The following is a 16688-nucleotide window of genomic DNA, read 5'->3' on the forward strand; positions in this document are numbered from 1 at the left end:
CCGTGCTACTTTCGGCCGCTTCAACGGTCCTCTCGAGAAGACTGTTGGTCCGGGCCAACTCTGCGACCATGTCATTGACAGCCGCCACCCAGGCCTGGTCGTCATACTCCTGGAAACCCAGCTCCTCGCTGATGATGCTGGGCAAGGGGCCAGGGACGATCTCAACAGAGTCGTCCGAAGGAACCGGACTCCTCTGATGCCTCTTCGCCTTACCCTTAGGAGATGGAGTCCCCGCAGCATGGGGCTGCTTCTTACCCTTGCCCTTGTCAGTATCCGTCCGGGCGGGTGGCGCCCCACCATGGCACTTCATCTTCGCAGTGCGACAGTGGTCACACGCGTTGACCGGCTTCAAAATATCATCAGTAAAACTCACATCCGGACGAAAGAAGTCCACTCACCCAGCCCGAGGCAGACATGCCCGAGTAAACGCAGGCCCACTTCTTATCAGAGCAGGGCTTACAGGGTCGTCCGACGTCCTTGGGTCCGACAGAAGCCTATGTCCATCAGACAAAACATCGTCCGACAAAACGCGCTACTCACTGCAGGCCCGGACGAAGCAGACTTCTCAGCAAGCCTCTTCCGGGTCTCCTCTATGTCCTTCTTCTTCTGCTCCTCCCTTAATCTCTCCTCCTCCTTCAGCCTTTCCTCCTCCTTCAGCTTCTCCTCCTCCAAACACTTTCTCTCGGCTTCTACTTCCGCAAGTAATCTCTCTTCCTCCTGGGCCAGCTCTTGCTGCGCTGCGTTTAGCCGGGCCCGGATGGCCGCAAGTCGGGCATTAGTAGCCGGGGTAGAGTCGGATGGGGTCTGGGACATGGTAGTGGAGTTGGTGGGTGGTAAGAATCAAAGGGAATGGCGTCCCATCAAAACCCTCAACCCTTTTATCAAATTTTCGCTAAAATCCGGGTCCGTTCTCGCGCTCTTATCATCGGATCGGACATCCGGCCTCGGCCTCGTGGGCTCGGCCTTAATGGGGGGATACTGTCATATTCCGTACCTGAAGCTTCTCGTCCGGTCCGGTCCGTCCGTTCTCTCGGGTCCATTCTAGAATTCATTTCCCCGTGTCCCCATTTGTATATGCTTCTTGATGCCCCTATACGCCCGGATCCTTCTGACAGTTAATATCCGGGTTCATTCTGATCCATCCGTTAGTCTATTCATTTCCCTTTCATTTAACTTGTCCCCCCTGTTTCATTTAATCTCCGGCTCCATTCTCGATCGTCCGCAGCAGTTCATATCCGTTAGTACATTTTCTACATAGCCCTCTGATCCGAAGACTGCGCTTCGGCCGGAAACCCCGTCGGATACACTACAGTATATAAACCCTTTGTAACCCGTAGTATTTCCTCAGTTCGAATATTAACTTAGACTCTGTTCAATCCTCGTGTCCTCTCGGCTCTTGGGATTATTATCCTAGTCCAATCCTCCAAGCCTCGGGATTATATCCCTAAGGCTAAATACCTCCACCTCTACCTTCGGGTAGTCTATACCTTGTTAGTTTCTACCCGGACAAAGTCTCGGGTAGTCTTCCCTCTTTCATCCGGCCCGTCCATACCCCTCTCTCTCGTCCGGCCCGTCTATACCCTTCGGCTGACGATATCTAACCCCCTGTAAATTAGGGGCACGTACTCGGGTAAAGAGCGCAGCGCACGAGCTGAAGCTAAGCCCCTCCGGTCCGACCCGTTGGACACGGTCTTAACAGCAGTTCGGTCCAGACAATCTAATGTCGGCTGGCCTGTCTGGCACTTCAAGCGATGCGGTTATGCATTCAAATGTCGAGCACATTGGCACATATATATCGACAACAGTGTTATGGACGCCCATGTCAATAATATCTTTTTAGGGTTGACAGAAGACAACTGTGCCTTATGGCCTCCCGTGGATATCTTCGAAAAGCATATGCAGTGGTTGACACAGGTCAACTAACTGGATGGTGTTTCTCCAACATATGGGTATAGACATTGATGACATTGAAATGGTTTGGTCTCTCTCTAGTATAAACCTTGATCTTATATAGATCCTGGTTTCTTAATGTTTTTGCAATCAGTACCATTGTGATTGGCTGTGGGCTATCATATGTGGATGCAAGGCAAGAGTGGGAGGTCATATCACCTGCAAGCGAAGAAAATAAAAAGGAAATATAATGTATTATTTGATGTCAAAGTAGCAGCTAGTTGGAGACAGGAAAAGGGCAAAAAATGGACATACAAGCACCTGCCTGAAGCAAACACAAGTAGAACCAGGGCTACGTCTGCCTGAGGCAGAAGTGGTTAGCCATGGGTAGAGAGGATGTGCATGGAATGCCAGTACAGTTGAATGTATGCCAGGATCACCCAACAGTATTAAATTAAATCATTAATCACATCGTCTAAAGTGATCTGCCTTCTGCGGGAAGGTATTGAGAACAACGAGAAGGAAGCAACAGTCATTCACACAACAGGTGATGACCTGGAGTAACTATTCTATATCTTCGTTGAATTTGTGACTTTCAATGGGCCATGTGCCAAGAATGAAAGAAGCCCAAGAAACCCAAGTGGTATAACTACTTTGTCCTCATGGTGACATGTCCTAGACTGTAAAGCAGGGATTCGTGCTCCCACATTATGGCGACTGGTCACTAATGTCCAAAAACTTGGTAGAATCTTGTGGGGCATGTTTGCGCATATATGTTAGAGTGACATGAAAGACAGGAGTCGAACATAGCAGAGATGGCGATAGGATTGATGCAGCGAGACATTGCAAATGAGGTGATTGATTGACTTTGGTTGGGTTTGGCAACAGGTGGGCAGTAGATTTGGGAAGCATGCTTAACACTAAATGTTTGTATCAATTATCAGCATAATCAAGAGGATGAGCTGACACAAGCCATACACAATGCATGGAGTTTCCCATCTATGGCATACTCCACCTCCATGACATGCATGCAGTGGTAACAGCCCCCGTGATGTGTGTCTTGACATCAGCTATGTACACTTGAAGGGCAATCACTGCGATGATTGTGGCATGATTAAGACCTTGGAGGATTTTTATCCTGGAACTGGAGGTAAAGTAGTTAGAGATAGTTTGCTGGTAAGTTTGAGGTTGACCTTCTTACTATCTTGCAAACTAACAATGATTTCAGCCTAAAATGTGCCAAAGAAAGTACCACTGGGCTTTCGACACTGGTGTATGAGCATGAGTGCCTGTCTCACTTCCCTCAACACTTTTTAATTGCCTCCTCAGCTATCAACCCGGGGATATCTTAATACTCATGTCTGGCACCCTTTGCCATCACGTCAGTGAATGGTTTCTGGCCCCCGTGCCTCAAGAAACTGACCAAGACAGGTATCACTACTGGGTGGGTTAGCACAGTCTTTTTCTTTCCGGAAACCAGTCTGCCTGTTCAAAGGGACGGCTCTCCCTAGTCAATGCACGAGGCCCGGTACAGCATATATATTTGTGCAGCAGCAGTCAAATTAATCCACTGATCTCCAGATTCACCCATACAAAATATTCAAGAGACTCAATGTCAATCCACTCATGCCCTATTGCTACTACCAGCCCAAATAACAATAACTTGTCGGCAGCGTGTGATAGAAGAATATTCCCCATTGTTGTCATGATGGCAACCCACAACCTGAGAAGACTGAGTGAATCCAGATTCAGGTCACCTGCATGTCAGGTATTCAGGTATAGTGTTACAAAAGGTGTTCAGAGTACAACCTACTACACCCGGGCACAGCAGGAGGCAGAGCAAAGATATTGATATTGGTGTCAGAAGATATGATAAGGTGAGGATGATGATGATAACGAGATAAAAATACTGGTGATGATGTGAAGGCAATTTATTTGTGGTATTATTCATAAATTTAACAGGTGACAAGGCAAACAATAATCCCAGATCAGGTGCCATGTACCAGACATTATGCTAAGTCTGAATTCTGTGAACTAATGACGCTGGACAGTTACCCTAAATAACCCGGTCAAAGATAACAGACCAGTCAAATGAATATTAGTGTGTACAACATGTGAAATGGTGCTGTCCATGGTGGACCGTTCATGTGTTGCAGAGTCCAAATCAGATAAGTATTAATATGTGACACAGCACCTATGGGCTCTCTGCCATGAGCACACTTGATTAGTGCTCCAACAGATTTTGAACCACTCTAATGTACACATTTCTATTTTTTTCATGGTCTCTATATCTATAGATCAACTACCTATATTTCTCTGTCCATTCACATTATTTTCCTGACCTCCCTAGGACTGTATACCTTCACTACACTTCTATATGTTGGCAACTTACTCTGGACTCTAGTCCTAGTCTTCTTTGGTCACTCAGTAGCCTCTAGAAGTGGCCCATTAAGTTCCCATTGCAACAAAGTTTTGAGCTCATTCAGGCAGGCATGTAAGGGTGGCAGCTTTTTGCATGATGGCCTTAGAGAACATCTTGGGCATTGTGTCAGCTGTCAGCAACTCATGAGCGTGCACAAGTGGTTTCATCTACATCAGGCAAGCTGGTTTTGTGTTCCTGTCACTTGATGTCGCCTTGATTGGTCTTGCCCTACCCTCAACAAGATCTGCATTTCAAGTTGATGACCAAAGGACAGAGGGACTTGCAGGATCTGATGGGGCGATGGGGGAACCAAGTATCGCAATCTGTGGTGTGTAAGCCATAAAATAACGGGCAATTTTAAACTTAGCTTGTTCATCACAAACAGGTACATTGCTGCACATGCTTGTACAATGTCATTTTGCCATACTAGATGTTATTGATTGAATAATTGAAAAAGGGCATCACCAATACTTGTATCACTATGGCCAATATGAAGCTCGCTTGGTGCGAATGCATTCGCTGCACAAGAGATGTAAGGATCTAGAACATTCTCCCCTCATAACTGGCATTGCAGTCGCAATGTTTTTGGATTCCAATAATGATGCTCAAACACCTTAAAAGCATTTATCTTGATGGCCTTGTAAATGTTACAACAATGGTCGTAGTAAACGGGGTGGACATCCAGAGATTCACAGGAGATTTCAGCGTTCAGGCTAAAGCTCAAATTACCATGGTATGTGTTATGTTGTGGGCCCAAATGAGCACACTTACTGTTTGGCTCACTATGATAGGCAAGTGTCATTCTGGCAGTCAATCCAGCATCCTCACCATCCTGGGTCTAGGTGCACAAATCGCCACAAAGACTTTATGTTCCATCTCCTTTGTTCTTAGTGTCTACTGCATCCTCGGGTGTACAATAGCACAACACTTTGGCCATAGACTGAAATCCCTTGATTTTGTGGTTCTAGCGACATCTGGTCGGATGCACTATCTAGATAAAGCTGTTACACTGGAATTTCAGTTGAAATGAAGGTGTTTGAGACCTCAAAGATTAAAGGTGAGGGGAGCCTGTCACCTACTCACTCGACAATGTAAGCATAGTAGGCTATCTCAAGGGAGCCACACTGTGGATGTTGGTATGTAGGCATATGTTACATGAAATTGATGCTTTCACTGACTTCAAAGCTTGTGTCAGATGGTGCATACATTACCACAACTTTGCTGCCTCATGTAAAATATATTTCATTACAGTCATGGAGTCCAGCACTCATTCACATTTGGTGCTGAGCACTTCCATGCTGCATTATTTTACCATTCATCTTCACTTATGTGGAACGTGATCTCATCGAAGGCTTCAGGGTTGAGGACACCATCGGGTGCACACATCCATAACTCATGTCCGTGTCACAAACACTTTGGGTCGTCGCCCTCCTACCATCTCTGAGTATAACAAGGGAGCCATACACATTGACGGTAAGCCCTCCTGGAGATGATTGTGACAACATACAAGTTCTTTCAAGAGTCTCAGGGTCCTTGGGGAAATCCACTCCCATATCAGTGTTCGCGCTATCACTGTGTTTGCCCTTGGAGTTCTATGACCTGCCCCATGTCCAGCAGTACAGATAAAGGGAGGCATGGGTGCAAGTGAAGTATGGACAAGGGACCAACATCACAGGGATCTTTCTGCAAGGCTTGGAGGGTGAAGGTCTGGGTTCAGTGTTGTATGGATAGCGGGGCATGGTAAATTCAGATGCAGAAATGATATGCTGGAATTTCCAATGAGAGGTTTGGGTGTTAGCCAGGGTTAGGTCCCAAGGAGTTTGTAGTGCAACAATAAGCAGAAGTTGTGTGTAGACAGGATGCAGTCGCAATGACTTGCTGAAATTTCCAACAAGAGGTCAAGGTGGTGGTAGGAAGATATTGAGAGGAACAAGTGATGATGTCTTATTTAAGCGAGCAAAATGACACTTATGGATATGGCAATTATTCAAACTAAAGCAAGTGGAGCACGTACCATACACCATGTCCAATTTTTTTTTGTTCTTATTTATTGTCTGTTGGTGCAAGGGCCCCATAGTAGAGAGTACATGATGTAAGTAACATATTCAGAATGATTTGTACATATGATGATAACTGGGTACCTCATTTCCCTCTATTCCTTTGTGCCTTGGTGTTAAGACTGTGCAGGAAGGGCAGATCTGAAAGGCTTATATCAGCCCCAGTGGGGAATGAATGCTGCAATCTCCTTCCACTGCTCTATTAACTCTTTGAAAGCTGGAATCTGTCGCAAGGTGCCACTTTCAGCACAATTTGCTAACTAGGTAGTGTGAGTAACTGTCCAGGCTGTTGACATACTGAGGGTCCTCAGTCCCAACATTCTTTAAAGGAATATTATGAAACTCCTCTTGAATGAGCATCCTCAAACATATTGTTGAAAATGGTAACTCCAGTATTTGCCTTGCTGTTGCACATCCCATAATTGCTTGACTGAAACTTTGTGGTCTGTCCCATCACTGGATGCTACTCAGGGTCATGTGTTGCACAGTCTGGGAAGTCATTGCTTGACATGACCAAATCCAGAATGAATGTCCCAGCCATTGCATTTAAGCGCTCTCAAATGTTAATGTATTGGAATGATCATTTTGAAGTTGGTATCATCTAATTGAGCTCCTCTCCTAGGCATATAAGGCAGAGTTTCACATACACCTGTTGGTCAATCAGCTGGTACCCAATGTCTTATCTGCCTGGTGCTCTCCTTCATGTACCTCCATGTCATCCTTGCCTTGGGCTCGTCATTGTACACAATCTAGATAACAAACAGAAAGCCACCAGGATGCCGTTCTCATGCACCCAGCGGGCGGAGTTGTAATAGGTAGCCCTATCTGGGCACTCTTGATGTTGTGTTTAAGATTCTTGGACCGAGAATCTAATTGTTGAATGGTGGAGTGTGCTGAAGACACGTGCAGCTGACATAAATTTTCGGACCCGATGGGCTGATTGGTCGAAGACTATCTGGTCCATTGCCGCCTGAGATTGACATTTCATAGATCTAGGAGCTGCTGAGGCGAGGAGATGATTGTCTGGCTGGACCACACGAACAGATTGGTCCAAGGCAGGGAGCTAAAGACATTATCAGGCATTGAAGGACAGGACCGACCTTTGGCTTGGGCTTCATTTTGAAAGCAGTGTATGCCATAGCATGAAGGAAGGGCTCTAATGTGTGCATCAAGCTCTGTGGGATGGAACAGCCAGGGTCCTGGCAGTTGATGCCAAGGCTTGGAAGTCTGCATTTCTTTTCTGAAGGGTGACAGTAAGCACAGCTCAGGCTAAACAAAGTGGTCATATGGGCAAGACTCACCTAAATATTCGTCCAGCCAGTTCTTGAAGCGCTCTGTGGTCTCCACAGGTAGAGGCTCTTCTTTTACTACTAGCCTATCTTTATTTCCATCTTCATCTGCCTCAGAATATGCTGCTTCTCCCTCACTATCTGCCTCAGAATACACTGCTTCTTCCTCATCATCTGCCTCAGAGGAGTCCTTTTCATCACTTGTAATGAGACGCCTCCTCCTCTCGTGATCAGTTTTGTTTTGGAGATATTGCTGGAGAATCTCCTTGACAGGCCAGCCATCCTTTAACTTGGTCAAAAAAAGTACTTCTTTCATGGCCTACATAATATTAGTGCGTGTATGGGTGGAAATGAGAGCAGTACAATGACCTTCCCCAAAAGTAAGGGTGATTGATAGCTGATGGTCTGTTCCATGTCTATACCCTTGCGGTTTGTAATATGGTGGACCGCTCTCTTTATGAAAAATTAGAGGAAATCCACCTAGAGAGAGGCGCATATACTCACAAGTATGCCAAGATATTTCTTCTTCTTCCGTTTCAGACCAATTGCTGCCTGTAGGTTGAAATTTTGCCTGGGCCCATGAGGGTGAACAATCTTCAGCTGACGAGCCTTCCACTTCTCTTTACAGGTTTGGGTGCAAGTCATGTTAATATTGATGATTGGCAATAGACTGAGCTCCCAAGGGGTTATTGACATGTTACATGTCGGCCGATCACATGATTACTTTAACAGCACACCCAACAAATTCACATTCAAAGAACTCCTCTGAGTTGCCTGCGCCTCAGGCAACATACAGGTGTTTTACTCCATCGGTAGTGATCTCTGTGATCTTTTCATCTGGGACCTGGACCTCACCCGGAGATGCAGAAGCTAGGGAACTGTGTCTTGATCTATGGGACTTAGAACGACCATCACATCATTGCAGGCTTTGTGCAAACTAGAATTACTAGAGGTCCCATTCGACATTGCCACACACAAGGGTATTCACACATCAAATCTCGTGGTTTGGGTATGATTGTTGTCCTGGGCCTTGGACTTCTGCCTTGTTAAGCCCCCCCTTTTTTCTTCTTCTTCAAGTATACCCCAGCACTAACCACAATTTGAGGGTCTTAACGAAGACATGTGTGCCTCCATGGAGACAGATAAGGAGGCAGAAAGACAAGCCATTTGCCAGTAAAGACGAGGTGCCACTGGTCGTGTGGGATCTGGATTAGAATATATTTCCTGTAAGATAAGGGTGAGTGTTAGCTGCAACTTGTGAGAGACGTCTTGGGAAAATTGATCATGGCAAGGGGTAAAACAGTATTATTTGATAAAAGAGACCAGATTGAAGGTCTGCTAGCCTCAGACGAGCACCGGCCTGAGCGTCATTTCAACAAGCGAAAGTTTGCAAGGTGATGCTGGGCTCACCATAGACGTGCTTGCACATATGTCTCCGCGGAGGACATGAACTGACCTATTGTCTTGATGCTGTATCTCTAAACGAAACGGGAGGCAACACCCAATGATCCTAGTATGGAAGATCATATTTTGATTCTCCCGATCCCTTATGGAAGCCCGGACATCATCACTTCTCCTGATATGCATTATTTGCTGTATAGGTGTGCAGCCCAATTCACTACAGCGGCACCACCGAGGCTTAGCACACTCAGACTCAACCTCCCTGCCAAAGGCACAAATCAACACCCTCATCACCAAATATGACCTCCTTCTGGGCGACGTCATCATCAATCTACGATCCATTCCTAGTAGTCCCAGGGATACTTACACCTCTGGATTGCGCTGTACTTTCCCTAATTGTCACCATGGTAGAAGGGGAGGGAGAAAAAAGATCGGGGAGCATATCATTGTTTCTCATCAGTCTAGCATCCGTGAATGGGAGCCGGTTCCAAGTCTCATCCAGGTGTTATTTGATTCTAATACAACCAATCACCTGGTAATACTTCCTGGTCTGGTCACAGCACCACCAGTTAATCCGCCAGACATGGACCAAGTTTTATTCTCAGAATATTTGAGTCTTATATCTCAAATAGAAGCACCACCAGTCTCGCGGGACAGTGCACATCTCACTCCATTCCTCGCCGTGTATAACTGGGATACAGTCATTCAGGGTCTGCGTCCGGACTAGATCAAAGCTTGGATTTCTTTACCAACAATTGAGGAGGTTGAATTAGCCATGCTAGTAAATGCTGTGAGAGTGCACTACTCGGCAGTTGCAGATGAAATATCCCTGATGCATGGACCATGGTGCTGCGGTATATCAACACATCCAAGGGGTGAGTGCTTTCAATGTCCCCATGAAACACAACACCACTATGTGATATGTCTCAGCAATTTCTTGCTTATTAACTTTTGTTCTGCGGTTTAAACTTGGCAAAGTTAGACTCGGAGATCATACCCCAATCCTTAGGATATCTCCTCCTTTATCGGAAGCTTCCCAGCACCTTTTGGACTCCCTAAGCAGTCCCAGCAGTCCGATAGCATTGTCAGATGCAATCCATCACTTGTTAATGTCCCTTTTGCAGGAGCCTCGAATAATCCCCTTTAATACTTCAATGTCACTCTGTGCCCTCTTCATTGTGTTTAGGAATGTTAACGAATCAGGGCAGATCAAAAATCCGGAAGATATTAGGGGGATGTTGACTGAGTTGAAGTGGCCATTTCGAGCATCTGCATTCAGGGAAATCTCAATTCAACTGACAGCTCTTGGGGACTCAGAAGCAAATGAGCGCGAGTGAGCGTTCTCGACTAATACTTACTGGGATCTTGACTCAATATTATGAAGGGTGGTGGAATCTGTATAGCGATATCTCAAACAGGATGGGTTCACCCTCTTCGGCTATATACTAGAGCTTTCTCGCTTTGTCAGTCATTTGGCTGCCAAGTTCGTCCTGATGCCTCACCTGATGATGTGGATGGATCAAGTTAGTGCAGAGCTTATGCTAGATGGCTGACCATTATCTATGGCTGCCTTTTGCAACATGTTCAAGCGACTTTTGGAAAACACCACAACCCTCCTTCACCAAGTCGTCCTTCTTGAGCTTCAGCTACCTCACCTCAACCATCACATCATTCATGACATTCTAAGTGAGACAACCCCTGGATACTCCTTTGTGACCGACCAACACAATACATTCCACCTTCATTGCCAGTTTCTTATCAGCGCAATGCTGGACGCATCCAAGACTGGAACCTGATTTTTGTACCAGAATTACTCCAATCCCAGCCGCATAGTTTGGAATATGTCAGGAGTGCAGGAGTGGCTGAAGGCGGTCGAGACTTGCCTGGGCAATCTCTTTGCCCTGATGCACTACAAATCAGGGTAACCAGGCAGGGGAACCGAATTAAGTATCTTGTGTTGGGTCAACACTGTCCTACACCCCAGGAACCTTTATTGATTTGGTGGACATCTCAACATCATCACTCTCTATAACAAGACCCAACCAACATGGGAGCCACAGACTCATATCTCATAGCTTGGAGCCCCATGTCAGTCAGCTCTTCATACTTTGGGGGTCACTGGTGGCACCTGCTCTACATCCATCTACGCTCCATCAAAAGCAGAAGCCATCCACTTTCACACTCTTGTTTTCACCAGCCTGGACAGGGAGTGGGACTCTGAGGATCTCAGCAGCATATCTGGTCATCAATTTCTGGAGAACCAGTCGCAGGCAGAGGCCTAGGATATCCACTGGGATTGGCAGCTACCCGCCATGTCTTGATAGGCATTATGGGCCATCTGTCCGCATGGAGGCCGGTATGGAAGTTATAGATGCAGGTGCTGTCTCCGTGGACCCTGCAAGATATGCAGAACTCCGCGCAATCATGGGTTCCCAGGCTTCATTACGATCCAAAGAGCAAGCAGCTGCGGTAAGTAAAACTTACAGCCCAGCAGAGATACAATCTTTTCTTGATATTAGAGATGGGAGGAGGAAAGTGATTTGTATTCATGGCTGCGGCAGCCAATGCAGAGGAAATCCGGCAGGGGCTGATGACAATTGTAGTCATTCCCCTTCAAGCACTTTTACAAGACATGAGCCGCGGGTTGGATGAGAAGAACATCAAATATATTCAGTGGACTGCAGGCACTTCTGAAGTTCGACATAACACCCACTGCATCTTGGTCTCTGCAGACACTGCAGCAAGCCCATCTTTCTTAACTTTCCTGGCCAAGATATTCCTTGCCAAGCAGTTGGCGCGCATTGTCCTTGATGAGGTGCAAGCTATCCTAACGTCAGAACACTTCGGGAGCTTGCAGTGCAGCTTCTTTTGTTGTTAGCTACAATGCCTGTTACAGCGACAGCCCAGTTGCTGCAGATCCTACCAGCTACTACTAAGCTGATTCACGCACCCACCACACATCCCAATATTGTCTATTCTCGCTTTAAGATCGATTCTCAAGACACAAATAGGCTCACCTTCACAGATGGGGATGGCAGGTCTCAAAATATTGTGATATTCATTTTGAATTATTCCAAGAATCTCTGGGTGGGAGGTCGTATACTTGTCTATTGCCTCACATGATGCTGAATTGCTTGCGGGGCGATTGGGTTGTGGTTTCTATCACACCAAACTTGACGAAGCATGCCAAAAACTTGTTTACAATCAATGGACAAGTGGCCAAGGTTCCTGTATCCTGACCACCACCAGCTGTCTTGGCGCTGGCATGGACAACCCCTCAGTGCGTATGGTGGTGCATTGGAAATCACCTCACAACCTGCTAGACAAAGAACAAGAGTCTGGGAGAGCAAGACGAGATGGGGAGGAGGCGCACTCAGTTGTATTTTGGGATCCCAGTGACAAGGGGTGGAGATCAGCGCTAGGCCCAAGTGTCTTGGCGTGGAAGAGCAAAAGCAATGGGCGCTTAAGGACCAGTATCTTAGGATTATCCCTGGTGCCTTTATGGATGGCTGCAGTGATACCTGCTTCCAACTTGGAACTGTTAAGCTATGTGATTGGTGTAGAGCTGGTGTACCCAAGCAGGTCAGTCCTTCAGAACATTTAACCATCATAATTAATTTAGTTCCTGTCAGGTAATTGGGGCAAATTCCACACAGAGAATGAAGGATATCTGAGTGGCCATTCATACATTTGTTCACATGTCACTGGAATCATGTATTAGTCAGTTCTCATTGAGACTTGCATTGTGGCAGTGTGAATGCATATTTTTCCATCCATGCAAAGTATAATTGTAATTTGTAGCGCCGTCTGGACTGCATATTTCCTTACATACACATTGGGTACCTGCATATGTATGCTATCACAGTTTTGGACAATATTGTCAGATATTGTGACATTTTATCAACATTCCTGGAAACTACCCGACCAGACTTGGAGACTTTGATCTAAACATTATTTTAGTTAGAGAGAGTATTGTGTTAATATAAAATACATACCTCTGGCTGTGTGCCGGACTGGCAAATGGTAAAGTTGTTGTTGTACTTCAGTATGATGTGCCCTTTCACGCCTGAACAAACTCCAGTGACAACACAAACTTCATCCCCAATGTCAAAGACCCACTCTATTTCAGCAAGCATGGCTTTCATGTTTTTTCGGTGACCATCCAACAAATTCCATGGTGACTGAACCACCAAAGGAATGATCTGTTGTAAGGATAGTGTACATTTGCCCAGTTTCATCAGGTGTACGGAGGTGAATGGAATCTCCAGCTTGCAAGGAGAGTTTGGAGAAGGCAATTTCTGTTTTCTTGGCATTGGTATCCCATCCAGATTGGAGATGGAGGTGGATATCATTGGGGTGGGGAATGTGGGACTAACTCGGTTGCATATTGATGGAAGGTTTTCTTGAGAAGACCGCCGTAATACTCCTCCCCTTTATACTTGTATCTGATGACTTCTCCTTATGATCCCTCGTAGTGCCGAGGTATGGTAGGGTATCTTGTTGTAGTGGGTGTTGGTATAGGAGTTGAAGGATTTCAAGGATTTCAGGACCTGATGTAATGATTTGGTGGTATAGGCCTATGACCACTCGAAGAGTCTTCTTATCTGCCCGCTCTGAATCATCTTCATTGTCCACCTCATCATCATCCCAAAATCTGAGTAATCTTCCGAGACTTCGTCACTTCTAGTACCATGGGATGGTGGATCTGAGTCAGGGTCACTGCCATGGCGCAACAGGCGAGGGAGCATGGTAGTGTGTATCAGAGATAACAGCGTGACTTGAATTCAAGCTCTGGCTAGGAGGAGCAAGCTTACTTAATGCAGTTTGAAGTTTGAAAATGTTAGCTAAGTGGGCTAAATCTGACCTGCCAAACATACTCTAAGCATGGTAATGACATTTCATATTTGACTCACATCCAGGGTGGAGTTTGGGAACCTTTTTTTTTATAATGCTCATATCTTGCTCAGACCTGTGCTCTCCATGGATACATCTTCATCTCCATCATTGGTGCCCTCATCACCACTGCCCTTATTTCCCCCATCTTCATTACTAGAATCTAATATATAATGAGCATATAATGTAGATGTTTTGAATAGAGAAATAATGCCATACCAGGAATTGATTCGTATTGAACTACCAATTTCTATCTTCACTTATTTTCACTGGGCATCAAATTCAACCTGAAAATCCCACCTCATGATTTGCATTAATTCTTCTGGGTGAATTAGTTTGTGAGTTTTTCTTTTCAATGCCATAAAATTCCCCTACCCACGCCCACCGTGTAGCCTCTCGTCCATTTGTCATGAAGTTCAGATTGACCAGTGCTTCGATTGCCAGATGGGTACTTGTTGCAGAAGGCCGGAAGCTCTGAGCAACTACGCAGTTCCAATGCCATGTTAACAATGGCCTTAGATAAATGGAGTTTACCCACTGATGAGTGCTTCTGCATGACATTCTTGAAGGCAGTACTATTCTTCATCCTGCTTACTCCGTCAGTTGCAGGTAAGAGCTGTAGAAATTCACTAATGGTGCTGGATCAGGGGTACTGAATTGAGAAGTGTTACAGTGCTGGAGCCAGGATGACTATAAACAGGCATATTGGGACAATGGCTGTACATGTGCAATCACGATTACAGGCACCCCGAGCACATCTGTGTCTCCCCTGCTTAGTGGAGAAAATTTCTGGAATATGGAAGAACATGCAGTGACAGTCTTATGGATTGCAAGGTGTTTGAGATGGAAATGATCAACATGCCAGGTGCCTGTGCGAGCATCTTGTGACATATACAGGAATGGAGACATATTGCATAACACTCAGTCAGTGTTCTGTCATCCAAACAAACAACATTTAGTACTGTGGAGCCCATCAACCCCTGCATACGAACCACTTCATCCAATTTGACACCAAAACAGTAAAATCCAATGTTAAACCAGAATTCGAACAGCTAGGTGACCGAGGCCCGGTGCTTGGGTTTGGATCCATTAGACAAAAGTGGAAGACTAGGCCATAGCCATGTGGAACTAACTAGGTTACATGCATGATTGTAGCAACAGCCATCAGATTTCCTGATGGCAACAAAATGCCAAAGTTTCAAGGGCATCAATTGATGAATCAGAATGACACCGTCTACAAAGGATTCTACAAAAGAAGACTCAGAAGATTGAAACCAGATAAGCGATCTGAGAAATACGAGGAAGTAGCCAAGGATTTTCATTGAGCAAGCACTTTTAGGTTTAGTTCAGGCAGAAGGTTGACAATGTCTTTCGGCTGAGATATCCGCAGCGAAGAATATAATGTTGGCACCAAATGATATGCTGTTGATCACCGCGTTTCCAGCCTGTGGTGTTGGAGAGCATTGGTAAAGCCAAACAATGTGAGCAACATTTTTCAAACTGGCGAAAGTGGTTTCACTGTGAGTCCTCTTTGTACAATTTCTTGTCATTGTCACAGGTTGCAGCAACATATCCAATCCTTTGGCCACACATGACGGGAAAAGAAAAGAAAATGGAAATCTGTTTCGCAAACATCACATGTTTTTACTCGGTGCGCCAATCCTGGCAAGAGTACTCAGGAGGTTCCGATGGCGAGCCACTTCTGGTTAGATGCTTTTGTATTTACTGGTGATGGAAGGAACAAGTTTAACTTTCACTTTTGCAAAATCTGCTGAAGAGCAGGAAGTGTTGCCGATCGCGTGCAGGCAGTGTATTCAATGCAGCCATTGATCTTCCAGGTAATTTTAAGGAATACAAGTGTAACTATTGCTCCTTTTACAGTGAAAAGGAACTTGATTTAGACAGAAACCCTCTCACTTCGTTCTTTTGTTGTCGGGCACACCACACTTAATCAGCATTCAACAAACATTGGAAATACATATTAGTGTGAATCCACATCCAATGTTCCATGCTGCCAGTTCAATTTAAGAATTGGTACTGGCAATTAACATCATAAAATGTCAGTGCTCGCCAGATGCTGCCTGTGTTGTCGCAGCAGGCAGCGGCCCTGAGCATGGTCTGGCCAATTTGCCTAAAAATAATGAACTTGTTATTCATCAAGATAAATGGTATAAATCGACATTCACCGTTTTGCACTGCTGGCTGGGCGTGTACGGAGTCGAGTATTTCAGTTGCGTGTGCGCAGCATTGCGCCTCTCCAAAGCGCACTCCATTCCATTGCATCACACAATTGATTTCACTCACTTCATTTGATATGGGGTGATTTCTAACTGACTTCGGGAGAAATATACCTGAAAATTTTTGAGGAGAAATGCTGGAAGTGTGTGTGTGACTCAGCTTGGTGCTAGAGTGTTGGGATGACGGTTGGTGTTAGTTATATGATTATTCACCTCTACAGTACGCTTTTCTATCCTTTTCATGGTCTCTATACATACATATTCATTACCTATATGTTATCCTATGGGCCTAGCTGATGGTATGCGGTTGACCATACATACGTCCAGTCTGTCTATTCCTGCGCCTCTTCCACATGATTAATGACACAGTTGCTGGTTGTGCTGTATTATTAGTTGTGGTATTGAAAATTAGAATGTCAGATGACTAGCCCTGTTAGTTGTGTGTTAGACCTTACAAATGAACTTGTGTAGAGCATGTGGCCATGGGGCGTATGGGCCG

General features: G+C 45.5%; 3 protein-coding genes across 3 annotated transcripts; 1 reads left to right on the plus strand and 2 right to left on the minus strand.

The window, feature by feature from the left end:
- Window positions 1-7025: 7025 nt before the first annotated feature.
- On the minus strand, window positions 7026-8354 carry DEU56DRAFT_754934 (uncharacterized protein; the record flags this gene model as incomplete). Its single annotated transcript, XM_041349864.1, has 6 exons — window positions 7026-7118; window positions 7298-7432; window positions 7470-7609; window positions 7671-7977; window positions 8028-8111; window positions 8163-8354. The coding sequence occupies 6 exons, from the start codon at window positions 8352-8354 to the stop codon at window positions 7026-7028; spliced, it is 951 nt and encodes a 316-aa protein (XP_041209765.1).
- A 1548-nt stretch (window positions 8355-9902) lies between these two features.
- DEU56DRAFT_754935 (P-loop containing nucleoside triphosphate hydrolase protein) lies at window positions 9903-12663 on the plus strand (the record flags this gene model as incomplete). Its single annotated transcript, XM_041349865.1, has 9 exons — window positions 9903-9934; window positions 10246-10392; window positions 10528-10582; window positions 10868-10980; window positions 11384-11528; window positions 11579-11594; window positions 11621-11932; window positions 11956-12097; window positions 12138-12663. The coding sequence occupies 9 exons, from the start codon at window positions 9903-9905 to the stop codon at window positions 12661-12663; spliced, it is 1488 nt and encodes a 495-aa protein (XP_041209766.1).
- Window positions 12664-14011: 1348 nt separating this feature from the next.
- Window positions 14012-14538, minus strand: DEU56DRAFT_754936 (uncharacterized protein; the record flags this gene model as incomplete). The annotated part of the gene is made up of 2 exons (XM_041349866.1): window positions 14012-14115; window positions 14328-14538. 2 exons carry the CDS (start codon window positions 14536-14538, stop codon window positions 14012-14014), a joined length of 315 nt encoding a protein of 104 aa, XP_041209767.1.
- Between the last annotated feature and the right edge of the window lie 2150 nt (window positions 14539-16688).

The sequence above is a fragment of the Suillus clintonianus genome (genome assembly GCF_016758775.1).
Source record: "Suillus clintonianus strain FC179 chromosome Unknown DEU56scaffold_25, whole genome shotgun sequence".
Taxonomy (NCBI): Eukaryota; Fungi; Basidiomycota; class Agaricomycetes; order Boletales; family Suillaceae; genus Suillus; species Suillus clintonianus.